Below are 26,708 nucleotides of genomic sequence, written 5' to 3'. Positions count from 1 at the left end.
TTCCAGAGGAACCAGGTTCATTTTCCAGCACCCAGTTTTGGTTCATAACCATCTAATAACTCCAGGGGATCTGACGTCCTCTTCTGGCCTCCAAGGGCACCAGGCACGCACATGGTGTACAGACATACATGTAGACAAAATACATATACAATAATAAAGTAATTTACTTACAGACAAAGAGCCTGTGTCTGTCAGTCATAAGTTGTTTTGTTTCCAGAGGGAAATTTTTAAATAGTGGAAAGACCCATGTCGGTTTTGTTTCTGGTCCTGTGTTCAGAGACTAACAACAGCTTTATTTGATGGTTCCTTCAGAGAACAGAGGTGACTGTCGGGCCTCAGATAAGAAAGGGAAAGTCAGTGTGGCATGATGGCACGCCCTTATAATCCGAACACTTGGAAGGCAGAAGCCAGAAGAACAAGAGTTCAAGGTGAGTCTTAGTTATACAGCAAGGTGTAGCCAGCCTGGGCTACATGAGACCCTGCCTCAAAGAACCAAATCATAGGCTGATGAGATGGCTCAGCTGAAAAACTACTCACTGTTAACCCTGACAAGCTGGGCTCAATCCTTTATTTTTAGCCAAGAATATCCCTAAAATAATTTTTTTTTTTTTTTTGGCAGACAGGTTACCATGTGACCCAGGCTAACTTTGAACTCGTTTTATAGCCAATTGTGACTTTGAACTATTATCCTCCTGCCGCTACCTCCCGAGTGCAGACTATATATAGGCACGTGTCTGCGTGCCTGGACACGTGCCTGGCTGCCTTCAATAGTCTCTCAAGACATGCATCTGTATTTATGGTATAGAGAAGTTCTGGGTGAATACTCCTGAGTCAGGGCTTACATCTACAGAAGCAGACTGAGAACCAAAACTGAGAAAAGAGACAAAGGAGACCAACCAAAGGGAGCAAGAGGCAGGCATGGCGGCACACACCCATAATCCCAGCATAAGGGAGCTGCAGGCAGGATGATGGGGAGCTCCAGGTACTAACTGGAGCTGACTACATAGTGAGTTCAAGGCCAGCCTGGGCTACATAAGAGCCTAACTCAAAGGAAAAAAAAGAGAGAGAGAAAGAAAGAAGGGAAGGAAGGAAGGAATAAAGATACTGAGTCTTATCTATAAATTTTAATCTTTTTTTCTTCAAAATCTTAAAACATAATTTACAGATTTATTGTATCATGAACTCTGCCTCCCTCTCTCTCTCTCTGTCTCTGTCTCTCTGTCTCTGTCTCTGTCTCTGTCTCTCTCTCTCTCTCTCTCTCTCTCTTTCTCTCTCTCTCTTTCTCTCTCCACCCACAGTGAGATCAGGCTGTTCTGAGAGTCTTCGGCTCCCTAACCAGTCTTCCTTCTCTGGTCAGGCAGAGCCAGCCCTGATATATGCATCACCCATCACTGTTCTTCCGCTCGTTGGTCTTACCTCTGATGTGTGCACTCAACAGTAGGTGCTTTGGGAGTTCACGCCTGTGAAATACACCCCATATATTGTTCAGTGGCTTGATGCTTCTATTTTTTCCCTCAAGTTTTCAAGAATAATTTTTAGGGGCTGGAGAGATGGTTCAGCAGTTCAGAGCACTGGCTGCTCTTGCTGAGGACCAGGGTTTGATTCTCAGCACCCACATAGCAGCTCACATCCATCCATAACTCCAGTTCCAGGGGACTGACACTCTCTTCTGACATTCAAACACATGGGGCATACATGTGGTGCATATAGATGCAAGCAAACGTTCATACAAATAAACACTTTAATATTTTAAAGGATATCTTTTGAAGTCTTTGATAATTTAATAAAATATAGGATGTATCTTACCCACATCCACCCATACTTACTTACTCCTCCCCTCCACACACTTTCGCATCCTTTCTTTTCTCCTAATTGTTTTTAAACCCACTGACTGGAAGGCTGATTAGTCTCATAGGTGTGATCTTATGCAGTGAGCACATGGATGCAAAGACCATGTGTGATGGATGGTTTGAATAAGAATGGCCCTGTAGATTTGAGGATTAGAGGGTTTAGGTTTAGGAGGTGGGGCCTTGTTTGAGTCAGGTTGGTCTTATTGGAGGAAGTTTGTCATTAGAAGTGGGCTTTAAAGCTTCAAAAGCCCACACCAGGTCCAATCTCTTTCTCTGTCTCTTGCTCCTCCCTCACCCCTCTCTACCTCCTGCCTATGGTTCAGGATGTAAAGCTCTCAGCGGCTGCTCCTCTAGTGCTAGGCCTGCTTCCCACCATGGTGATCACGGACTCACCCTCTAAAATTGTAAGCAAGTTACCAATTAAATCCAAATACACACACATACACACACATGAAGTGAAAACACACACACACACATATGAAGTGGAAACTTAAGGGTTCTTTGGGAAATTGGTTGGATGGTGTTTTGCTGGGGCATAGACTGTTTTCTTGAAGTCAGCACAGGTGAAGGCAGACTCGTGGAGGAGTGTTTCACTGAAGCAGACACAGGAGAGAGGATGCTCTGCTAAAGCAAGCACGTGAAAGGACACGTGATGAAGGACTCTTTGCTAATGATACACATGTATTAGCCCACACTACACTGCATAATTGAACTACATTTGCCAGGACTCCATAGAGAGAACCGCACCAAAAAAAAACTTCTGGTGGTGTGCTGCAGTTTCTTGCGGCTTCTGCTGACTAGGGTTGATTGGCAGAGTGATGTCAGCTGAGACAGATGCACGTGCTGAGGCAAGGCCCGTGGAGGACACTTGGAGGGAGTTTAAACACAACTTGATGGACAGTGCTGGAGGCTGACCTAGCTGTGCAAGGCTTGCGGGTTTTACATCTTCTCTGATCTTCACTTCCCTGAGAGAGGCCTTGTTGGAGTTGGTGTGGTCTAGTTGGAGGAAGTGCATCACCATGGGGGTGGGCTTTGAAGTCCTAGGCTCAAGCTCCCTCCAATGGAGGAGAGCCTCCTCCCAGCTGACTGCAGAAGTGAGGATGAGTTAGTCTCCTCCTGGCTGCCTGTGGATCAAGACTCAGAACTCTGGGTTGTCTCCAGCACCATGTCTGCCTGCAGGCTGCCATGCTTCCTGCCACGATGATAATGAACCGAACCTCTGAAACTGTTAGCCAGTCCCAACTGAATGTTGGTCTTTTAAGAGTTGCCTTGATCATGATGTCTCTTCATGGAAACACCAACTAAGACAGTGCATTCGAAATTGAAGGAGGAGAAAGCCCTTAGCTTGCCCAAGTTATCCTCCCCGACTGATTCCACCTCTAGACTCCAAGTCTAGCAAATAAAAGGAATTCCAGCCTACAGACACCAGATGACACACTTCTCACAGTCGCAGATTTATTTGGGAGGGTGGCTCTTGATTGGCACCCATAACTTGCACAGCTTTGTATGTAATCGTTCCAGGATGCCAGCCCGGAGCCCAGCATGACTTCCATCCCAGGTTGCTATCTACTTACTATAAGTTGTTCTACCCTGTTTAAGTCAGTCCTGAACTGTCAACAAGGACTGACAATAAAGTAACTCCTATTTGCTGTCTGCCCACTCCATTCTTAGAGGAGGGCTGAACAAGAATCCAGTCATAACTGACTGCCTCAGTTAAAATATATCAGTTAACATACATGATATGGTATCGTGGTAACCCAGGCCTTTGATCCCAGCACTTGGGAGGCAGAGGCAAGTGGATCTCTGTGAGTTTAAAGCCAGACCTGGTCAGTTTAGTGCCATCCAGGGCTACATAGTGAGATCTTGTCTAAATTAAATAAATAAATAAATAGATATGTGTGTATATATATATGTGTATATATACACACACATATATAAATCTTATATATATATACACACACAGCTATACACTTAGAAATGGTAACTAGGCAAGCATTATATGTATTTTAAATGCAGCCACTGGTTCAGATACTGTAAATAAGGGGAGATCCCTCTTTCCAGTTCTACTAACTGAGGACCCTTGTCTGCTCAGGCCAGGAAAACAAGAGCTTCTCACAGGCACTTTCAGCTAGGTCTCTATGATCCAAACAACGAAGAAGGGTGGCAGTTCTCACCCTCACCCCCGCAACCGGCATCTGGGACAGGAAGGCAGTGTTTTCCAGCTGCCTCCAGCGTCCGTAGCCCTTCATGTATAGCGTTTGCTCATTCACACTGTCCGCCACAAGCGGCCCGTCATGGCCAGTTTGATGCTGCGGCATGTCATTGTAACATTCCTGAGAACGAAACAATCTGGCTTCGGCTGCACAGACCTGCTCTTTGCAGTTTACCCCTGCTTCAGATGACACTCACAGGCAGAGGGGGAGATGGAGGCATGAGGTAGCTGGTAGGACCTGCAGTACTTTAGTCTCAGAGAGAGCTGGGAGGTGAGGCAGCGACTAGACCTGCTGTGTGTTGCCTACATTCATTGTCAGCAAGAGGAATCACTCAGACACGGGAGTAAGTAGGGAATCCCTGACACTCCGTGAAAGAGGCAGCCCTACCCGTCCCTCAGATGCCTTGTCAGCACTGTGAGGAATGAAGAGAGTGACACACAGGGCCTGAATGCTGCACATATAAAGTGTGTTCAGTGCCATGAGCCACCTCTGCTGCCACCATCTGCCATCAGTCCAGCACCCAGGTAAACTCCACCATCAGTCCAGCGCCCAGGTAAACTCCACCATCAGTCCAGCACCCAGGTAAACTCCACCATCAGTCCAGCGCCCAGGTAAACTCCACCATCAGTCCAGAGCCCAGGTAAACTCCACCATCAGTCCAGAGCACAGGTAAACTGCTGCTCCTTTACCCCACTTCTTGAGACTTGCAGACTTAAGTACCAATGAAAGGTAAGAAGCATAAGTATCCTTTGAGTACCTAAACGAGGTGTCTTAGTTTGGGTTTTATTGCTGTGAAAAGACACCATGTGCCCAGCAACTCTTTTCTGTTGTTGATTGGTTGGGTTTTTTTTTTTTCTTTTTCTTTTTTCCAGTCAGAGTTTCTCTGTGTGGCCTTGGTTATCCTGGAATTCATTCTAAAGACCAGGCTGGCCTTGAACTCAGGGACCTACCAACCTCTGCCTCCCAAGTGCTGGGATGAAAGGTATTGCCATCGTGCTCAGCTCATAACTCTCATAAAGGAAACTTAATTGGGGCTGGCTTACAGTTCAAAGGTTTAGTGCATTATCATCACAGTGGGAAGCATGGCAACATGCAGGCAGACACAGACGAGCTTGTCCGCAGGCAGCAGGAGGAAACAGCGCCACACTGGTACAGCTTGAGCATAGGAGACCTCAAAGCCCAACCCCACAGTGACACACTGACCTACTCCAACAAGGCCACACCTACTCCAACAAAGCCATACCTTCTAACAGTACCACTCCCTAAGGCCAAGCATTCACAGGAGTCTGTGGGGCCAAACCTATTCAAACCACCACATGAGGAAAGGAAATTGACTTGTGCAGTCACCCTTGGGTGGGCAGACATTATCCCCAGGCAGAGGAAGACTCACTGCAGCGGCTCTGGGACACGACAGAGATGACTCAGGTCACGAACACTGTGGAAGCATTTGCAGTATTCACCTATCCGGTTCTGAAAGCCAGCCTCACTGCCAACCCCAGAATCGTCCAACACAGGGGCTTATGGATCCCAGGAGCACTCTTCAGTGACAGCCTCACCTTCCCCTCATCATATGGTCCCTTGCCTGGCACCTTTGAGGATTTGCTTTACTGATCTGCTCTTCCCAGACTAAAACCCTCAGGACTCAGCATTAAAGCAGGTGCACACCAAGTCACATGATATCCGAGTTCATAAGTCAGCTTCACTTCATATCAGAATTACCTCTCTACACTGTGGTCACATGCAATCCTGAGTGTCAGCAGGCCCTAAGACAAAAACAGAGAGAGAAAGAAAACCACAAAGGAGGTACCCAGAAGCTGTGACCTCAGCTCCCACAACAAACACCTGAAACACTGCACCACGCTCTTTCACATAGGGGTTCAACTCTCCAGAAAGAAATGGGCAAAGGGGGAATATGTAGCTCAGTTAATAGACTGCTCTCTCTAATGGACTCAGTGCTAAGTCGTTTTGTTTGTTGTACTGGGGTGTTGTTGTTGTTTTGTTTTTTGAGACAGGGTTTCTCTGTGTAGCCCTGGCTGACCTGGAACTCACTCTGTAGACCAGGCTGGACTCAAAATCAGAGATCTGCCTGCCTCTGCCTCCCGAGTGCTGGGTTAAAGGTAATCGCCACCTTCACCTGACTTCATCCTTATCAAACAAACAAACAAAAAAATTACAACTAAAATCAGAAAGGAATGTCAAGTACCGTGGCCATAGACAGCACTGAATCCAGAGGCAGTTGCCAAGGTGCTGTCAGCATGCACTGTCCAGGTCTTTGTTTACCCAGAGTCTGAGAAAGAAAACCTCGATAGGAAACGTTCCAGTATTTTCCAATACATCTTCCTAAATAAAAGTAGAAACCTTAAGGGAAATCTAAACAAAAGGACAAGAACCTACTCAACAATTCAGAAGTTCAGCAAAGCCATTTGTCTGCCTTCTAAATATTTAAAAAAAAAAAAAAAAGTCTTCCCAGAGGCCCTCAGAACAGCACGTGCTGCCGTCATTGCTCCTGGCATCCACCGCACTTAGACGTTAAGACCCTATTGCTAAAAACGTAACACAGTGCGGGCAATGTGGTCGCTAGAGAGATAGTTCTGGGTTCTAGAGAAAGCAGGCTGAGCAAGCCAGTAAGCGCTGTTCCCCTGTGATCTCTGCTTCAGTTCCTGCCTCCACATTCTTTAAGTCAGAAGTCTAAACTAGGCCTCAGCTAGGGCTGCAGCTCAAGGGTAGACCACTTGCTTAGCACAGGGCAGAGCCTGACCTCAGTCTTCAGCTCACTGCCCTCATCTTTCATCTTGCGAATCAGCAGTGGGTCCTCATGTTCTTCTGTTTCCACTTGAGATCACTGTAATATGCCCAGCAGAGTTGTGCACGTCTTTAATCCCAAACATTCAAGTGGCAGCGGCAGGTGGGTCGCTAGATTTGAGACCAGCCTGGTCTACAGAGTGAGTTCCATGACAGCCAGGGCTACACAGAGAAACCCTGTCTCAGAAAAAGTAAAGAATGGGGTTGGGGATTTAGCTCAGTGGTAGAGCCCACAAGGCTCTGGGTTCGGTCCTCAGCTCTGGGGGAAAAAAAAAAGTAAAGAAAAGAAGAAAGGGAGAGAGGAAAGGAAAGAGAAATGAAAGAAGGAAAAGGAAGGAAAGAGAGATAGAAAGGGATGAGAGGGGAGGGGAAGGAGAGGAGAGGGAGGGGAGGAGAAGAGAGGGGAGGGGAAGGGACCACTGTGATGACACTGCGTCCACCTGATAATACAAGATAAGAACCCCATCTCTGGGACTAGGGATTAGCAGCTCTGATTCAACACTGACATTAACTGACCTTCTCCACCTGTGTACTTAGTTCTATGGATGTAGACAACACCGAGAGACAAGGTCCTTCTGGTTGGCACAAGTTTCAGCCTTTACTTTCTCCCAGCGTGAGATTCCTGGGGAAATTACAGTTTCTTGGGGGACCATTTTTGTAGTCATTTCTGTAGCCAGAGGAGATATTCATTCCTACCAGAGAAGGAGGGAAAAATATTCATATGTAGTAAATAAATAAACTTCTTGAAATTATTTTAAAATATTTTCAAAAACATTTTCTAATAAGAGGTTAGTATCTGAAACAGTAACTAAAATCAAGATGATTAAAACAGGAGCAAAAGACATAATGTTAAATGTTAATAAACATTTATTCAGAGAAGAAATACAATTATTAATAAGCATGTAAAAGGCTAAAGAGAGAGGAAATATGGATGTCACTATTTAGTAGACATGGAGTTTGAGAATATTTTATGTGTTCATGTATTCATGTAGGAGAGAGACAGACAGACAGACAGACAGACAGACAGACGGCGGGGAGGTGGGGAGATCTGTTTTAGCTGGATGATCTAAAACTCCTGGACTTAAAAGACCCTCCCACTCAAGCACCTGAGGACCGAGAACCACAGACAGACATGCGTGATCATGTCCAGCTTAAGAGCTCCAATTTTGTAAGGTAAAGAGAAAATGAAGATAAAAGATGATGTGTTGGTTGTCATGGTTATGGCAAAATACTTGAGAAGACAACTTCAAAGGAGAAAGGAGATAGTTTTTGGTTCACAGTCTCGGAGATGTCAGCCTCTGACTAACTGGTGCCATTGCTTCTGGGTCTGTGGTGAAGCAGAACTTTATGGCAAAAGGGTGTGGCAGAGTCCTCTCACTTCACAGCAGCTAGAAAGTAGAAACACACACAGAGGGAGACAGAGAGAGGAAGGAAGGGCGTGAGGATAAGACACACCACTCAAAGGCTTGGTCCTAGTGAACCACTACTTCTAACTTAGCCCCGCTGCCTATTTAGCCATGAGGTCTTCAAGGAGGACTTCACAGATGAAGCTCGTTCACCTCCCCATGGTGCTGCTGCTCCAGCCCTGAGCGCTTTACGGTACATTTCATAGTTAGGGTTTCCACTGCTGTGAAGAGACACCATGGCCAGGGCAACTCTTTTTTTTTTTTTTTTTTTTTTTTTTTGGTTTTTCGAGACAGGGTTTCTCTGTGTAGCCCTGGCTGTCCTGGAACTCACTCTGTAGACCAGGCTGGCCTCGAACTCAGAAATCCGCCTGCCTCTGCCTCCCAAGTGCTGGGATTAAAGGCGTGAACCACCACTGCCCAGCCAGGGCAACTCTTATAAAGAAAAGCATTTCACTGGAGCTGGCTTACAGTTTCAGAGGTTCAGTCCATTATCATCATGCAGGAAGCACAGCAGTGTGAAGCAGACACGGTGCTAGAGGAGATGAGAGTTCTACATCTTGATCCTAAGGCATCCAGGAGACTTCCATCCACACTGGGCAGAGCCTGAGCACAGAAGGAAACTTGAAAGCCCACCACCACAATGATACACTTCCTCCAGCAAGGCCATACACACTTCAGCAAGGCCACACCTCCTAATAGTGCCACTCCCTGGGCCAAGCATTCAAGCACATGAGTTTATGGGGGCCAAATCTATTCAAACCACCACAATATCCAAAACATAACACCAGTGTTACTCCAGGAGAGCCAGGCAGGCCCTGTCCCTGTTCTGACTTCAATGGAGGAAAACAGGCTCTGACCCTAGAGGTGGAAGTGTTAGGTGAGTACACCACTCATGGTCTGGCCAAGATGTTAAGTTCTCTGTGCACTCAAAGTCCCCTTTTAGCAACTTTCTTTCTAAAGTTCCTCAAGGGCAGATCACATTCATTCCTACAGGGCCAGCCATCAGCTCTGTCTTCCATTCCCACACCCATCACATCTGTCTCCAGATTTATGACTAACGGTGAAGCTGTTAGAGCCTGGGGATGAGGAAGGAAATTCCTTCAGTTCTAAAGTTGTCACGCTCTCTGCTGGGCATGTGGTGGAGGATGGTTTCCTTTGAACATAACACGCTGTAGCTCTTGGCTTGAGTGGACCCTTGAAGAGCTGTAGTGGGGGCTGAGGAAAGGGAGGAGGGTGGAAAAAATGAAGAGACAGGAAACTGAAGCATGAGACAGAGAGAACAGATCTAACATCCCCCAGGTGCGACCACAGGGCTGTGACATTTCACCAACACTATGGAAACAACTGTGAAGCCCCCAAATGAGACGCATCCTTGAGATAAGTCAGCGGGGAAAGAGTGGAGGGGCTTCAACAGCCTGTGCTTCTCTAGTGTAGCAACTCCAGCATCCTCAAATCAGAATTCCCGGAGGAGCATGAGACTTAAGATGGCCCATGTAGGTGCCCACCTTCAATCCCATGTGCCAGGGCCATGAAGAAAGATGGTTCAGATACCTGAAGATACTACTGACCAAGCCAGCCAGAAGCAGGAGAGAAGAATAAAAATGGGATGAGGTCAAGAAGAAAGGTTGGCAAAAGTTCCCGCAGGCAGTGGGGTCACATTTGTGTCATAGGCTGGCATTAAGAAGAAAGGAAACTAGGCTGGAGTGATAGCTCAGTTAGGAAAGTGCAAGGGCCTGAGTTTGATTGCCAAAACCCATAGTTTTGGGGTTGACCTCTTTGTTTCTTTTGCTGAAGGATCCCAGGGTTGCTGGTCATCCAGCCTCCTCTACTAGGCAAATTCTAGGCCAGTGAGAATAATATTTCTTCCTCTTCTTTTTCCTCTTCCTCTTCATCATAGATGTACCTAAGGAATGAAATCAAGGCTGTCCCCTAACCTCCATACACATCACACACACACACACAGATTGAAGGGAATTGCAGGTGACATCGCAGAACAGAAAGAGACACAGGGGACACAGGGCTAACTCTTGCCCTCAATTATATGCAGTGCTGCAAGAGCTTATATGGCCAGAAAACCAAACCACAGTTATGTAAGGCTGGTTGTCATGTCTCTTCCCCTTTGTACATGCAATAGCTTTGCTGCCTGTGTGTTGTGTCCAAGCTGGGGATATAGCTCAGATGGTAGTGTTTGCCCAGGATGCAAAAAAGCCCTGGGTTCAATCCCCAGTACCACATAAACGTAGCACAGCAGCACAGCCCTATAGCACCAGCAACAGTGGCATGGGAGCACACCCTTTAACACCAGGAGCACCCAGGGAAGAGCACCCAGGGAGGAGCACTCAGGAGAGGGAGGCAGAGAGATCAGAAGTTCCAAGTCCTCCTCAGCTACAAGGCAAACTTAAGGCTACCTTGGGATATAGAAGACCATCTTCTAAATTGCTACACTTAGCTGTGTCACCCCACCTCTAATGGGGTGTTTTGTGGTGCTAGTTTTAGACAGAATCTGAAAATGCCATGATTCTAAAACTAACCTAACCCTAGGAACTTCAGAAAGAGTCTGGAGTCTGCTCCTTTCCAGTCACCTTTGAAAGGGCTGGGTTGTGAAAGGACGCACGCCAGGGATAGATGAGGACATCCAGTGTCCATCCGTGTCAACAGGACAGGCAGCTGGATGGACAGGCAGCAGTTCTGTGTACGCAGCATGTACAGATGGTCAGACTTTGGCTGCATCACTGAGAGAGGTGCCCAGGAGGGCACATGTCTGTGATGCGCCGCAGGCCTGGGTTTGCCCCTTCATAGTCTCTCCAGAGTGCGGAAAAGAAAAGGGGGTGGAGGCTGCTGAGAGAGAGAAAAAACCAAAACAGCCACAACTGCCTTCAAAGGTCGGTTTACCACCCAAGTGGAGTCGCAGTGGCTGCTGCCCAGAGCACACAGGAGCCACCAGTGACTTGGTACAAACAGTTGGGGCTCAGAAAAGATCTCCCTGGGCAGAAGCTATGACCTGGCCACCTCCTTACTGGCTCTGCATGTTGGGGACCTTGGTAGGGCTCTCAGCTACCCCAGCCCCAAACAGCTGTCCGGACAAATACTACCGGACTGAGGGAGGACTCTGCTGCCAGATGTGTGAACCAGGTAAGAGCCTCAGCAGGGCTGGGGGTGGGCGGGTGGGGGGGACTGCTGCTTAAGATGAGGGAGGTGCTCAAAATAAAGCCCAAGCAAAGCCAGGTGGCCTGCAGGGTTTAGAGCCATCACCTTCCTGGACTGTGATCCTGGACCCTCTGCTCACAGGTACATTCTTTGTGAAAGACTGCGACCTGGACAGAACAGCTGCTCAGTGTGACCCATGCATACCAGGCATCTCCTTCTCTCCAGACTACCACACCCGGCCCCACTGCGAGAGCTGCAGGCATTGTAACTCTGGTGAGAGGGGCAGCATGTGCAGAAGGAAGCACTGAGAAAGAGTCCAGGGAGGCAAGAGCGGTGGGGCTGGCTGTGGAGTCAGAGAGCTTCAGCTGCTTCAAGGCTCATGGGAAGTGGAGCCATGCTGAAACACGGTGCGCCTGGGCAGGGCATGTGGGAAGAAATCTATTGTTTCGTGGAAGACACTCGGAATTTGAGGGATGGCTGAGAAGGACTCTATGGATAGGACTGAGACAACGGAAGGATGAGGGGCCCCGTGCAGTCGCACATGTCCGTAATCCCAACCACAAGGCAGGCTGAGGTGGGAGGATCACTGGATCACAGGAGTTCAAGGCCAGGCTGAACAACATAGCAAGACCCTGTCTCACAAAAGGGGGGGGACCCCAACAAGATGGCACAGTAGGTAACAGTACTTGCACCACTAAGCCTAGCAACCTGAGTTCATTCTCTGGGCCACATGGTAGAAGGAAAGAATCAACTGGTAAGTTGTCCTCTGAGATCATATGTGTCCATGAGTACACTTTAAAAATGAAAAAAATATATATATAATTAAGAAAGTGCACACTGAAACAGAGGGCTATAAACTATTGTAAACAGGCAGCTTTTGTTGAAATCTACCAGCCTGAGTAGTCATAGACCTGGTAAATAGGCAGCCTTTGGCAGATAGTACCAACTTAGATAAGGACAAGTGAATCATAGGCAGAGTCATAGTGACCTGACCCCTGAACCTTCACCCAGCTGATACCCTGTTCTGAAAAATATCTGTACTCCCCCTGAACACCTATGCTCCTGTGTCATCCCCTTCCCCACATCTTGTATTTTTGTGTTTATAACCCCCATGTTAAAAAGTAAAAATTATGATTTGATGCACACACACACACACACACACACACACACAGTGTTCCCCTGGTTTTGCTGACTTAGCTCCTGACAATCTATTTTCTTGTTCTCAGAAATACTTTGAATTATAAAACGTTATTGTGTTTTTTGATAATATGTTGGGTAAAATAATCTTTATTGATCTCATTTTAAACATCAAAGTTTGTAGTGAGTTAAAATGTCCTTTAACATAATTATAGGTCATATTTATTTTCATATTGTAAAATGTTAGTTAATCTGTTGAACATTTTAAAAAAACTGGATTCCTTTTTGAGAATTTCATATATGAACACTGTATTTACATAATTTTCCCCTTTCTCTCCTTCCTCCCACTTTTCCCAACCCCCCATACTTTTTGAATACATCTTATTGTTTAATTATTGTTTAAAAAAAAAAAGTGCAGTGGGAGGAGGGGGAGCAGAGGGACAGGGAGGATGGAAGTTCCAGAAACCCAGGTTCCAGAAAAGCAACTTCCAGCCAATGACCAGCCTGCATTCCCATAGGTACATTTGCAGGTCAACTCTTCAGAGGTTGGAGTTGGGGAATAACACCAGAAACCAGGGCATAGCAACATTTTTGCACAAAAGCCTTTTGGAGGGGAACAAATGGATCTATCATTTCTCTTAGTTTATACATGTCTAATTTTTACAAAGGAAGAGTAGGATATCTACAGTCTCTTTTCAAACTCCCCTGCCACTCTCCCACCTAGGCCAGGGGTTGGGGAGGCCTGCATCATCACACACTAGAATAGCACAATTTAAAGATGCCCCTTTGAATAACAGTTGCTGGTGAGACACTTTGTGTATAGGGGGAAAAAAAAGAACTCTTTAACTGCTGTTGCAAAAAAAACATTATATATATAAAAGAAACTGATTTAATAATATTAATAGAAAATATGTTCTGGACTGTGGAGGCAATTGGCTAGTAAGTTCTAGTAGCAGAACCATCCAAATGGTTAGGTTAGTTTCATATACATAAGGCCAGGTGGAGGCACACACCTTTAATCCCAGCATTCGGGAGGAAGAGGCAAGCAGGTCTCTGAGTTCAAGGCCAGCCTAGTTTACAGAGTGAGTTCCAGGACAGCCAGGGCTACACAGAGAAACCCTGTCCTGAGGGGTGGGTAGTATGTGATATGCCAGTAAAAAGCTCTAAAGTAGCCGTGAGTAGGAAAGAAAAGCATACAATCTTTTTCTACTTTCAGTTTCTGTTTCTGAGCCTGGGAAAGATAGCAGATGGCATCAAGGGAGGGGCAGGGGGCAGTGAGGGAGGGGCAGGTGGCATCAAGGGAGGAGCAGGGGCCAGTGAGGGAGGAGCAGGGGGCAGTGAGGGAGGGGCAGGGGCAGTGAGGGAGGGGCAGGGGCAGTGAGGGAGGAGCAGGGGGCAGAGAGGAAGGGGCAGGGGACATGGAGGGAGAGGCACAGGGGAAACAGGTAAGGTGCTGGGAATGGAAAACATTCATACCCTGTGGGTGAGTCTCAGGGCCTCAGGAGAGGATCAGGGGCAAGTAGGCACCCCGGTCTCTAAAGACCTGTGGTATCTTGTTTCTCCTGGCTCACTTCTCTCCCAAGGTTTTCTCATCCGCAACTGCACAGTCACTGTCAATGCTGAGTGCACCTGTTCCAAGGGCTGGCAGTGCAGGGACCAGGAATGCACAGAGTGTGACCCTCCTCTAAACTCTGCACTGACCAGCCAGCCATCTGGAGCCCTGAGCCCACAGCCACCATCCACCCACTTTCCTTACGCCATAGGTACGTAGGAGGCTGCTCCTTATCCAGGCTCTCAGGAGCCAGAAGGCTGCCTGCCCAGCACTGCCCACTCGTGTTAACCCCCAGCTAGGATCTGGGCCAGCTTGTCTTCCTTCTGACTCCTGCAAAATCACAGGCTTTCAGCCCTGACATCTTGGAAGGTTTCCTGCTGTGACTTGTTCTGTTTCTTCCAGAGATGACATCCTGGCCCCTACACAGGCAGCTTCCTGACTCAACTGTCTATAGCCACCGGTCATGTGAGTTGTCTTCCTAATCCCCAACCCACAGAGAAAGCACAGAGGAGAGAGGCCAAAAGAACAGCCACCGGGAAACCCCTAAGCACTGGGTGAGGGACAGGGCTATCGAGCTGGGGAGAAAGTTCAGTGGATAACTTGCTGTGCAAGTGTGACGTAATACCCAGGGCCACAGGGGGGAAAAAAAACTGAATACAGAAGCTCATATCTGTAGCCCTAACACTCAGAGGCAGAGCCAGTCAAGCTTCTAGGTCAGAGAGGATCCCTGTCTCAAGGGCCTAAGCTGGACTCTGCGTGTCCTCACACATGCACAGAAGGAGGAAGACACAGAGACAGACAGAGCTGGAGGTAAAGCAAGAGGAAGCAGAATCTAGTTAGAGCTTAGGAGAGAGGGTCCAAAGGCAAGGGTGACCCAAGAAAAGGGCAGACGGGGCTGAGGGGTCAGGGTTAGATGCTCCTCCAAAGCTTCTATGTGCTCTTGCCTACCACAGCCCCAAGACCCCTGTGCAGCTCAGACTGTATCCGGATCTTTGTGACCTTCTCCAGTATGCTTCTTGTCTTCGTCCTGGGTGGAATCTTGTTCTTCCATCAAAGAAGAAACCATGGGCCAAGTAAGGCACAGGCCTTTCCTCCTGCCCTCTCAGCTCTGCTACCCACACCTAAAGCCCCCATCCCTCCCGACTCCACCCACCTACTCTGGCTCCTCAAGTGTCCCTCCCACCAGCTCCCCTAGCCCCCACCTCCCAGCCCTTCACTCCTCTCTTCTTTCCACCACTGACCCACACTTGGCTAACTGTCTTTGCACAGATGAAGATAGGCAGGCAGTGCCTGAAGAGCCTTGTCCTTACAGCTGCCCCAGGGAGGAGGAGGGCAGTGCCATCCCTATCCAGGAAGACTACCGGAAACCTGAGCCTGCTTCCTACCCATGATCCGGTGCTAGGTGGGGCCCTTTCCACTGAGGCACCATCCAGAGAGCTCTGCTCTGGACGGTGGCCTGCTCCCTACCATGGTCATCAGAACCCTTTCCTGTGTATATGCAAACTGTCCTTCTGAGACTGACAGGGACAAGAGCAGGACACCAGTGTATGGTCCAGCAAGCTGGGGGAGACTCAGGCTCTAGCTGTAAAACACACTTACTCTAAATGAAGCCTTCCGGTAGGCACCCCCTACATGGTGGGGGTGAAAATGGCCCACCAAGAGTTTCAGAGAGGGCTTGGCAGTGAAGAGTACATCGTGTTCTTCCAGGGGACCAGAATTTGACTCCCAGCGCTGTCAGATGGGTCAAAACCAACTGTAACTCTAATATCAGAGGACCTGACACTTTTGACCTCCTCTGGCACCTACAACCACCACCACACACACACACACACACACACACACACACACACACACACACACTTAAAAATAAAATTAAAAAAAAAATGTGATGGGCCACCAGCAGGTGCCCTGGTGCCAGAAGGACTGACTGCCACGAGTGACACTATCTACAGACACACAGACTTCCTGGCTTTGGTTCTGCCTTCTCTGTAAGTTGTGACAGTGCTGGTGGAAAGCTAAGGACTTTCTCTCAGTTGAGCTAAAACTATAAATAAATTCATTTGTCTACTTGTATACGCATTGTCCTCTTCTCTTTATATAGGCAAACACTGGAACCCAGAGCCAGGCCTTATGACCCAGGGACTCTAGTAACAAGATAGCTATGGAAATTCTCCACATGCTATTTCCCTTCCTGCAAAATTAGGAGAAAAAACAAGAGGAAGAAAAAAGAAGGGTGACAGGGAGCTGGGAAGATGGATAAAGTGTGAATGCTAACTTCAAATAACCATGTCTATATATGAAACAAACAAACGACCCCTCAGTGTGGCCCTGTGTGCTAGTAATTCAAGGGGTTAGGGGTGTGCCAAGGGCGGGGTTTGGAGTGGAGACAGCAGGAGATCACGGTGCTTGTTGGCCACCAAACAATTCCAGGTTCAGAGAGAGACCCTGTCTCTGAAGAATAAGGTGGAGTGATAGAGCAAGACACCCAGTGCCCTCCCTGACCCTCCACACACAGGCGCGGCTGGCTGGGCATACTCACCCCCACACAAGTGTATGCACTGCATACACACAAATGCAATTTAAAGTAGGCTTCACGGTGTAGCTGTCCAGCCTCATAAAACTCCAATCCCACAACCAGGCCACACTCCATCCCATCCGTGGGATCATGGATCCGAACAGGGAGTTGTCAGCAGGGCAGACCAAAAGGATTCACATGGACTGAAAAGAAGAAGGGTCCAGACTACCCGGGAATCTATCTTCAGGCTCCACCCCCTCTCTAGCCTTCTCATAGTTGGGGCTGATGGGAAACCTGATGTGGTGATACCAGGTTTTGAAATCACCTGGGGATTTCTTGGGTGCAGGGTGGACAGAAGGGAGAACCAGGAACACAGTTCTGGCTGCTGCTGTTACTGGCCTTGGGCCACAGAGGCAGTTGAAGTGAAAGTGAAAGAGAAACGGATACAAGAAGAGAACAAGAGACCACAGGTGCTAAGTGAGGGTGCTCAAAGAGCCCCCTCTCCAGCCAGAGATCACAAGCAGGGGAATTGTGGAGAAGGCAGCCAGCCTGAGAGGAAGAGCCTGAGAGGAGCCTCCATGGGCTCCGAGCCCATCTGGCGTCTGCTGCTCTGTTTGGCTATCTCTGGGGCGGCAGGAACTGGTGAGTGCGGAGACCTGGCTGGGGCATGGGGGAGGGGGGAAGCTCTGAGCTAAGGGAGCCCCAGGAAGCCACCTACTCAGAACTGCACCAGCTTGTCTACTAAGCCTGGCAAATGAGTGTGGCACTCATAAAGTGTGGAGCCAATTTGGAGAGGGGTACGGCAGAGAACTCACATTAAAGAGAGGCTTCCTCTGTGGAAGGGCAGGGTGTTACCATTCTGTGGGAGAGCTCACTGCTCTGTGTTGAACCCTTAGAGAGGAAGGGGCTCACTAGGCTAAGAAATCACTTGGGAGGTGACTCCTGGTGGGCGTGGCTATGGCAGAAAGCAGAGGCCTCTGGGAAGGTTGGATGATGAGAAAATGGTTGTCGATATCCCTAGGAACAGGAAGTGCCCTCCCCCATGGCAATATTTCTTATTCCTTTTTTTTTTTAACCTGAGAATTTCTTTCAAAAAAAATTCCCTTGTATCCCACAGCTGAAATCCAGAAATACAAAAGGATAAATCCCTCTGGCTCTGAGCAAGACAGATCTAGCACTTGAAAGAATTCAGAGCAGCTGCCTGAGTAGCAGGTGTCTCACCAGAAGCTGGGTTTATAGATGACATAATGACACTCAGACAGTGAGACCCAGAAGGCAACCTTACCTGATGATCAGCCTGCTGTTTGGTGAAGGGTGGGAAGCAAGTATGGAAGAGGGTCCTTGTTTCACTTTCCTGCAGACCCCCCCACAACGGCCCCCACAGCAGAAAGACGGTGGCAGCCCACGGACATCGTCTTAGACTGCTTCTTGGTGACAGAAAACAGGCATCAGGGGGCTTTTGCCAGCAGTGGGGACAGGGAGAGGGCCTTGCTTGTGCTGAAGCAGGTACCAGTGCAGGATGATGGCTCCCTGGAAGGCATCACAGATTTCGAAGGGAGCACAGAGACCAAACATGATTCACCTGTTATCTTTGAGGCCTCAGGTAAAAGCTCCCCATCCTAGGCTTCCTCCACAGGGACAGCCCCATTCCCAGTCCTATCTACCCACACCTGCCTCCCATCCAATGTCACTTCTGTGTGCTGCCCTTCTCCCCAGTGGACTTGGTACAGATTCCCCAGGCAGAGGCTTTGCTCCATGCTGACTGCAGTGGGAAGGCGGTGACCTGTGAGATCTCCCAGTATTTCTTCAAGGCCAGACAAGAGGCCACTTTAGAGAAAGCACATTGGTTCATCAGCAATATGCAAGTATCTAGAGGTGGGCCCGGTGTCTCCATGGTGATGAAGACTCTAGGAGATGCTGAAACTGGAGCTGTCTGGCACCCTACTCTGAACCTACCCCTGAGCCCCCAGGGTACAGTGAAGACTGAAGGTGAGAAAACAAAATGCAATGGCACAAGGAAGATTTCTTATTATAGTGTGTGTGTGTGTGTGTGTGTGTGTGTGTGTGTCTCCCATGTGGGTTCCAGGGATTGAACTTGTTCACTAGGCTTGGCATCTTTATACACTGTGCCATCTCAATAGCCCCAAGATGGTTTTTTTTTTTTTTTTTTTTTTGGTTGGTTGGTTGTTTGGTTGGTTTTTGGTTTTGTTTTGTCTTCTGGTGAGAGCTGGGATAGAAGGAAGAAAACAAATATCACATAGGTCCTCCTGAGGCACCCCATAGACTTTCATCTTTTCTTTCTAAAATATCCTGAGTCAAGAAGAGGGAATATAGCCGGGCAGTGGTGGCGCATGCCTTTAATCCCAGCACTTGGGAGACAGAGGCAGGCGGATTTCTGAGTTCGAGGCCAGCCTGGTCTACAGAGTGAGTTCCAGGACAGCCAGGGCTACACAGAGAAACCCTGTCTCGAAAAACAAAACCAACAGAAGAAGAGGGGATACTGGGAGATCCTTACTCAAGCAAGCGTCAAAACCTAACAATCATCAGGTATTTTCTCCAAAGTAGAGATGCCTTTCATCTCACTGGGCTGTCATGGGGAAGCAATGCATGAGGACACTGTCTACGCATGTTGTCACTGCTCTCTTATTCAGCCAAACTCCTGTTTCCTCACAGGGAGAGCAAGTCCAGTCGGATGCTTGTGGCAATTACAGTAGAGTGCAGAGAGACAGATGTGCTCATCACCTTTTATCAGTGAGCCCAAGGCCACGCCCTCTCCTACTCAGGACCTCCTACCATGTCAAAACCAACAGGGAACATGATGACAGGCACCCGGAGAGTCCAGTTCAATATTTTTCCTCCAAAAAGGAGAAAATCAAGTCCACAGAAGATGGAGATGAGGGGGCTCCTCTCCCATCCCTGCAAACCCCTAAAACTTTAGCCTTTGGTATTAGTTTGTCCCATGCTGAGACTGAACCCAGAGCCTTGTGCTAAACATGAGCTCTACCACTGGGCTGTAGCTACAACTCCTTTCTCAGTTTTACTGTGAAGCAGGGCTCTCACCTGGGCGCCCAGGCTGGCCTGGGACTTGTGACCCTGTCATGTCTCCTCAGTAGCTGATGGCACCAGCATGCACTACCATGCCCACTGGCTATAAGGCCCTTTCTAAATGTGCCTTACCACATCGGGAAAGATGTCCAGCGTCTCCTATCCTAGGCTGTGGGTGGCTTAGTGCTTCTCCCTTTTTGAGCTTATTCAAATCTACCAATCAATGAAATAACATACACCCGCACAGCCTGACTTATTTCTGCCCTGTTTCATCAACTGTCACAGCCCCCCTCTGCCCTGAACTGACTAAGCTGTAGGTCCAGCTACCTGGGTTCAGGTTCTCATGTGTGCCACACTGCCCTTGTGGGGCACCATTAATTTGTGGCTCCATTGGACAAGCAATGAACTCAGTCAGTACCACTGTCCAGGGAAGGGAGCTGGAGAAGCTGCCTGGCCACAGCTCAGAGGCCAGGTGGCCTTAAAGAAGAAACAGTCTGTAAGTCACCCTTGTTTTCTCTCTACAGTGGAGTTCCAGGTGACATCAGAGACCCAAACCCTGAGTCACCTACTGGGGTCCTCTGTCTCCCTGCACTGCAGTTTCTCCATGGCTCCAGGCCTGGTCCTCACTGCTGTGGAGTGGCGGTTGCAGCACAAAGGCAGTGGCCAGCTGATATACAGTTGGAAGACAGGGCAGGGGCAGGCTAAGCGCAAGGGCGCTACGCTGGAGCCTGAGCAGCTACTCAGGGCTGGAAATGCCTCTCTCACCTTACCCAACCTCGCTCTAAAGGATGAGGGGAACTACATCTGCCAGGTCTCTACCCCTCTGTACCAAGCTCAGCAGGTCATGCTACTTTCCATCCTGGGTAAGGTCAGGCCTTGGTTGTTCTGGGATAAGGAAGAGGGAGGTGCCTATGGGAATGTTTCCTAGACTAGAATCCAAACCCAGAGATAATCTCCTGAGAGAAGGAATGCATTCCCACAACCCAAGCACCATCTTCATTCTCGAGAGACAAGTGGCATCACATCTCACTGAGTGCCAAGATAATTCCCCCAAGAAATAACTAGATCAGAATCAAAAACCCTGGGCTGGCCATCTGTAATTTCAGTCCCCTGGACCATTTCCTTAAGAGGGGCCCTGCAAGTGTCCAGGCAGGGAAATAAATCACAAAGAGAAAGAAACCTTGATTCAGATAGACTTGTTCAACTTGGATCAGACTTGGGAAGTCTGATACAAGGTGGTTTATCCCCAACAAATTTAAACATAGTATAATTTGGAAAAAAAAAAGTTTCCTGGTATAATACAATCCCCTGTAATTACATCAAAACTAGACTTAGAGTGCATGTCATTTCTTCCAAGAAAATGGGTTCTAGAGATAGGCTACTTATTACTAGCTTAAGGGCCTAGGGAAGGCTCTGAGACGTTCTCAGCCATACAGATAGTGAAGAGGTCATTTGGGCTATTAGCCACCTCTGGTCTTGGTTTTGGGAGCTTAGGGGAGCCCCCTGATTATACAGATAATGTAAGGTCATTTACATTACCAGCCACCTCCAGTCCTGGTTGGAGGAGCTTGGTATGGCCAACAGATAATGCACATCACTAGGCTGTTAGTCACTTCCAATCCCCAGCTTTCTGGATGGAAGAACAGATTTCTGTTTTTACATCTTTCCCTTTAGAAAGGCAGTCCTATATACTTCGTTCCTGGTTGCTCTGGAGGCCACAAGAACATAACATGTGGCCACAAGGACCTTCATGTTATGTTCTCAGAACTTCATGAGGGAGAAACAGTCAGTTAAGGACAGGCAGAAAGAACAGTTCTGATCACAGTAAGCAATAACTGACTTACAGAAGTGATAAAGAGAAATCAAAAGGATATGTGGCTCAGTGGTACAGCACTTGCTAGTATTTGCAAGGCCCTAGGTTGAATTCCCAGCTCTATTTTTAAGGGGGGGGGGGGGGCATGCTGGCCAGATCCAGCAAATGATTCCTTTTATGACCTATGTCCAGGAATAGCCATCAGCCCAACATCTTGAAACACTGAGAAGTTTCAGTCTCCATCATATACCTTCACTCTTAAGAGGCGTTGGGCTCGCCTTTAATCCCAGCACTTGGGAGGCAGAGGCAGGCGGATTTCTGAGTTCAAGGCCAGCCTGGTCTACCGAGTGAGTTCCAGGACAGCCAGGGCTACACAGAGAAACCCTGTCTCGAAAAACCAAAAAAAAAAAAAAAAAAAAAAAAAAAAAAAAAGAGGCGTTGGGCTCCTCTCCAGGCTCTAGTCGGATACCTCTAAAATCTTACTCCTTGTTCTTTCTCCAGCTCCTCCCAAAGTACAACTGAACTTGGAAAACAAGGACAAGCTGCCCTCCCTCATCTGCAACATTGCTGGCTACTATCCTCTGGATGTGGCAGTGACGTGGATTCGAGAGGAGCTAGGTGGAATTCCAGCCCAAGTCTCTGGTGCCTCCTTCTCCAACATCAGAAAGAGCATGACGGGAACCTACAGCATTTCTTCCATGGTGACAGCTGAGCCAGGCCCCACAGGTGCCACTTACATCTGCCAAGTTACCCATGTCTCCCTGGAGGAGCCTCTCACAGTCAGCATGAGGGTTTTGCCAAACACAGGTACTGGGAGTGTCTTTTCTTTTCCCCCACATTCAGGCTGGGACTCCCCTACTTTCAGATCATCTTTGGCTTTGTGAGGATACCCATGCACTTCCTCAGTTCCACCTTCTGCACACTCTTGACTTTATCTTTCCTAGAGTAGCTGCCTCTACCACTATGAATCCCCAGCCTCCAAATACTGAGATGAGTAAGCTTGGGCTGGGCATCACGGTGAAGGAGTGCTGTTCCTTCCCACTAGGAGCTGCAGAGACAAGCTGAGGCAGGTAGGGAAGAAGATCCAAAACAGACCCTCCAGCCCCACTCAAGCTCAGCAGGAAGGGAGCCCTTAAGACTGGAAGCACAGTCCATGTGAAAATCGAATGTCACAAGAGCCTCCAGAGAACCTAGGGGGTGTGGCTGTAGCTGGGGGTATGTGAGAGGAACAGCAGCACCTGTGCACTAACATGGCCAAGCACTGCCAACTCAACTTTCGAGATTGATTTTAATATTTTATGTGTTTGAGCGGTTTGCCTGATGGAAGTGCACCATGTGTATGCAATGCCCATGGAGGACTGCAGAGGGCATTAGACCCCCAGCACTGGAGGTACAGATGCTTGTCAGCCACCTTGTGGGTGCTGAGAATGGAACCCAGGTCCTCTGCAAGAGCTCATGACTCCTTAACCAACTCTGCTCCCCCAATATACTCAACTTTTAAGGATGGTCTCACACATCACACTCCTGTTTATTTTTGGAAATGGGTCTTACTGAGTAGGTTGGCCTCAGACGCCCCTGCCAAGCAGCCCTCCTACTCAGCCTCCCAAATGGCTGGGACCACGACACCTTCACCATGTCCAGAACTCATCTTACAGATGAGTAAACTGGTATTTGCAGACAGCGAGCAGTTTGCCTAAGGTTCTCTACCAATATACGGTATAAGAGAAACTGTAATCAAAAGGCAAGCTGAATGCCCTCAAGTGTTTACACCTAGTATTTTCAATGGGCCATACACTTCATCCCAAAGGCCACAGAATGTTGCAGTTTTAGGAAAAAAAAAAAAAAAAAAAAAAAAAAATCCACAATAAAATATCCAAGAGCTTAAGACATCGTTTGGTTGCTCTCTAGACTATGAGTTTCCCCAAAGCTTGCCTTTTGCTGTGGCACACATCATTCCCCAGCTATCTGCTGATAGTCACTGGGATAACATCATTCTCTTCTGAAAAACATTTTCAAATGTCCTGAGGTAGAATAGGGTATAGTGGGGTGTGCCTATAATCACAACACTAAAAGGCTGCGGCAGGACTCTAAGTTCAAAGCCAGCTTGGACATCATGAGACCCATCTCAGAACAATGAACCTGATGCAGTAAGAGGCAGAAAAGCAATACAGCCGGGCGGTGGTGGCGCACGCCTTTAATCCCAGCACTTGGGAGGCAGAGGCAGGTGGATTTCTGAGTTCGAGGCCAGGCTGGTCTACAGAGTGAGTTCCAGGACAGCCTGGGCTATACAGAGAAACCCTGTCTCGAAAAACAAAAAAAAAAAAAAAAAAAAAAAAAAAGCAATACATAAATTTGACAGTCTTGAACAAGGGCAGGTGCTACTGTGTGCACGACCCATGTCCTTCCCTGAGGATTCGCAGCACCCAGGCCAGAGCTCCCCTCCTAAGGGGGGGAGGGTACTGTAAGGTGAGGCCTCAGCATGTGGTCTTGTGCTCACTCTCACCCACAGAGCAGAGCGGAGCCTTCGGGGTCATCTTTGCCAGCATTGTCTTCCTTTCTGCGCTGTTGTTTCTGGGACTTCACAGACAGCAAGGTGAGTTTGTAGATCAACCTGCTCCCAAGTACCTGCCCACCCAAACCAGGGATGAAATTCAGTGTGCTGAGTTCCAGATGTTTCTACCATACCCCCAACATCGACTTTTGGAATTATCCCAATTGAAAATGATCTTGTTCTGTTTTCTCTCAGCTTCTTCATCAAGGTCCATCAGGACTATGAGGCACTCTGGGTAGCTGCTTGCCTGCCTCCAGGACACAGTAAAGTACTCCTGTTCTGGCTATCTAAAGGACTCCGTGTTAAGGCGTGGAGCTGAGGCGGGCCTGAAGGCAATAGCACATTGGGAGTGATGTACTGGCCCTGGTCTATACACGTCTCTGCCTTCCTGTACTACTAAGAAAAGAACCCGAGCTGATGGAAAGAGATGGGACAAGAGGAGGGCAGAATTATCAGAGCGGAGCCTAACGCCATCTATGCGAGGTGTTAAGAAATTGGGGGTGGGGAGGGGTCCAGGGGAAAGTTACCTAGAAAGGGCTCTCTATTCTCAAAGAAGGGGAAGGAGGAATTGGGGGTGGGGAACATTCTTCATGAGGATGGACTAGAAGGAGAGAGGGAGCTGATATTGAAATATAAAATAAATAAAGCCAAAAAATAAAATATAAAAAACTATCTTTAAAAAAGGATCAAAGAAGGGGCAAGTGAGGGGAAGAGAGGCTGCCACCACTCCCAAATGCTAACGTTATCAAAATAAAAACGTGCTGTCTACAGAGCACTTTCTTCTCTTCCTCCCTGTTGGTTCCAAAATGTTCCTAGCTGCTCCAACTTGTAGTGTCAAGGTATGAAGCAGAGGCCCTGAGAGGCCTCCCAGGGCTACATCTGCACTGTTCCATCATCAGACATTAGGGTTCTGACCCTTCAGCCACTTGCCAGTTTTGGGAGAGTCAGACAACACTCCCTCAGCTGCAGGAGAGGTCCCCTGTGGTCACTGCTATGAAATGCCTTATGGACTCGATGTACCCGAGCCTAAAAAGACTAAGGATTATGAGATCTGTTATCAAAAAGAAAAACTGGGGAGGGGGTAGATGGGAGATAGCAATCAGTGGCTAGGGACACTGGTGCCTTTTCTAGATGGCCTGGATCTGGTTCCCAGAATTACATGGTCGTTCATAACCATCTGTAAATATTTCCAGGAGATGGAGCATCCTCTTCTGGCCTCCTTGGGCACCAGGCATGCATGTAGTACACACATACATGTAGAAAAACAAGTATACACATAAAAATACTTGTGTATGAGCGTGTGCTTGCATGTGTGTATGTGCACCACAAGTATGCAGATGCCTGCGGAGGTCAGATGATTGCATGTGTGCTTGCATGTGTGTATGTGCACCACATGCATGCAGAGGTCAGACGAGGCACTGGGTCTCCTGGAACTGCAGCTACTGCAGGTGTTAGTGGCCATGTGGGTGCTGCAAACTGGACCTGGGTCCTCTGAAAGTTCTTTTTAGATTTATTTATCTTACCATTTCATATGTGTTAAGTGTTTTGTATGTAAGTGTGTATACTACCTATGTGCCTGGTACCAGGAGAGAGCATCAGATCCCCTGGGACTGGAATTACAGGTGGCTGTAAGCCCTCATGTAGGTGCTATAAATTGGACCCAGGTCCTCTACAAGAGTAACAAGTGCTCTTAACTGCTGAGCCAACTCTCCAGCCCTAAATAAAAATTAAAAAAAAAAAAGTCGAGAATGGCGGCACATACTTTAATCCCAGCACTCAGGAGGCAGAGGCAGGGGGATCTCTCTGAGTTTGATGACAGCCTGGTCTACAGAGTACATTCCAAGGCAACCAAGGCAACAAAGAGAAACCTTGTCTCAAGAAAGAAAAAGGTTTTCTGGGTTTAGAAGCTAGTTTTTACAGACACTATTAGGAACAGAACAATGTCTTAAAAGGAGGTGGGGGAGAGGCTGGAGAGATGGCCCAGTGGTTGGAACATTGGCTGCTCCTGTAGAGGATCTGGATTTGCTTCCAACACTTACACGGTGGCTCACAATCATCTGTAACTCTAGTCCCAGGGGAACTGGATGCCAGGCACACATGTGGTGTAAATACATACATGCAGACAGACACCCAGGCACACATGTGGTGTAAATACATACATGCAGACAGACACCCAGGCACACATGTGGTGTAAATACATACATGCAGACAGACACCCAGGCACACATGTGGTGTAAATACATACATGCAGACAGACAGACACCCAGGCACACATGTGGTGTAAATACATACATGCAGACAGATAACCACATGCATACAATAAATAGGAATAGATCTTGGTTTTTGGGTTTTTGTTTGTTTTGGTTTTGTTTTTTGTTTTTGTTTTTCGAGACAGGGTTTCTCTGTATAGCCTTGGCTGTCCTGGAACTCACTCTGTAGACCAGGCTGGCCTACACTCAGAAATCCGCCTGCCTCTGCCTCCCAAGTGCTGGGATTAAAGGCGTGCGCCACCACCGCCCGGCAGGAATAGATCTTAAAGTGAACTTGCTATTTCACAAGAATTAGTATGGAGAGTCCACGAATGAGGCAAGCACGATGGGCACACTGGAAATCCTGTCTTGAAAACTAAAGAAAATAAAAATTAAACTGAGGAGGAGTGCAAACCATGCATGAAAAT

General features: G+C 48.0%; 2 protein-coding genes and 1 long non-coding RNA gene across 4 annotated transcripts; 2 read left to right on the top strand and 1 right to left on the bottom strand.

Annotated features, from left to right (window-relative positions):
• Positions 1 to 146: 146 nt before the first annotated feature.
• On the bottom strand, positions 147 to 17,988 carry LOC143443530 (uncharacterized). The gene is made up of 4 exons (XR_013112612.1): positions 17,438 to 17,988; positions 16,647 to 16,825; positions 8,740 to 8,874; positions 147 to 7,557 (listed from the first exon to the last, which is right to left on the bottom strand). It is a non-coding gene; the product is annotated as an uncharacterized LOC143443530 (long non-coding RNA).
• Positions 11,173 to 16,180, top strand: Cd27 (CD27 molecule). The gene is made up of 6 exons (XM_034511560.2): positions 11,173 to 11,403; positions 11,560 to 11,691; positions 14,139 to 14,318; positions 14,510 to 14,572; positions 15,061 to 15,180; positions 15,377 to 16,180. The coding sequence occupies exons 1-6, from the start codon at positions 11,268 to 11,270 to the stop codon at positions 15,496 to 15,498; spliced, it is 753 nt and encodes a 250-aa protein (XP_034367451.1). The 5' UTR covers positions 11,173 to 11,267; the 3' UTR covers positions 15,499 to 16,180.
• On the top strand, positions 16,976 to 24,803 carry Tapbpl (TAP binding protein like). 2 transcript variants are annotated; one of them, XM_034511559.2, is made up of 7 exons: positions 16,982 to 17,264; positions 17,983 to 18,225; positions 18,339 to 18,611; positions 20,192 to 20,530; positions 21,982 to 22,287; positions 23,990 to 24,073; positions 24,227 to 24,803. In XM_034511559.2, exons 1-7 carry the CDS (start codon positions 17,201 to 17,203, stop codon positions 24,268 to 24,270), a joined length of 1,353 nt encoding a protein of 450 aa, XP_034367450.1. In that variant the 5' UTR covers positions 16,982 to 17,200; the 3' UTR covers positions 24,271 to 24,803. The 2 variants fall into 2 exon arrangements, with proteins under 2 accessions (XP_076796701.1, XP_034367450.1); XM_076940586.1 differs by lacking the exon at positions 20,192 to 20,530 and having other exon boundaries at positions 16,976 to 17,264.
• The last annotated feature ends 1,905 nt before the right edge of the window (positions 24,804 to 26,708 follow it).

This window comes from Arvicanthis niloticus, chromosome 9, assembly GCF_011762505.2.
Source record: "Arvicanthis niloticus isolate mArvNil1 chromosome 9, mArvNil1.pat.X, whole genome shotgun sequence".
NCBI classification, from domain to species: domain Eukaryota; kingdom Metazoa; phylum Chordata; class Mammalia; order Rodentia; family Muridae; genus Arvicanthis; species Arvicanthis niloticus.
Note: the sequence above shows the minus strand (reverse complement) of the source record. Positions and strands in the feature narration are given on the sequence as shown.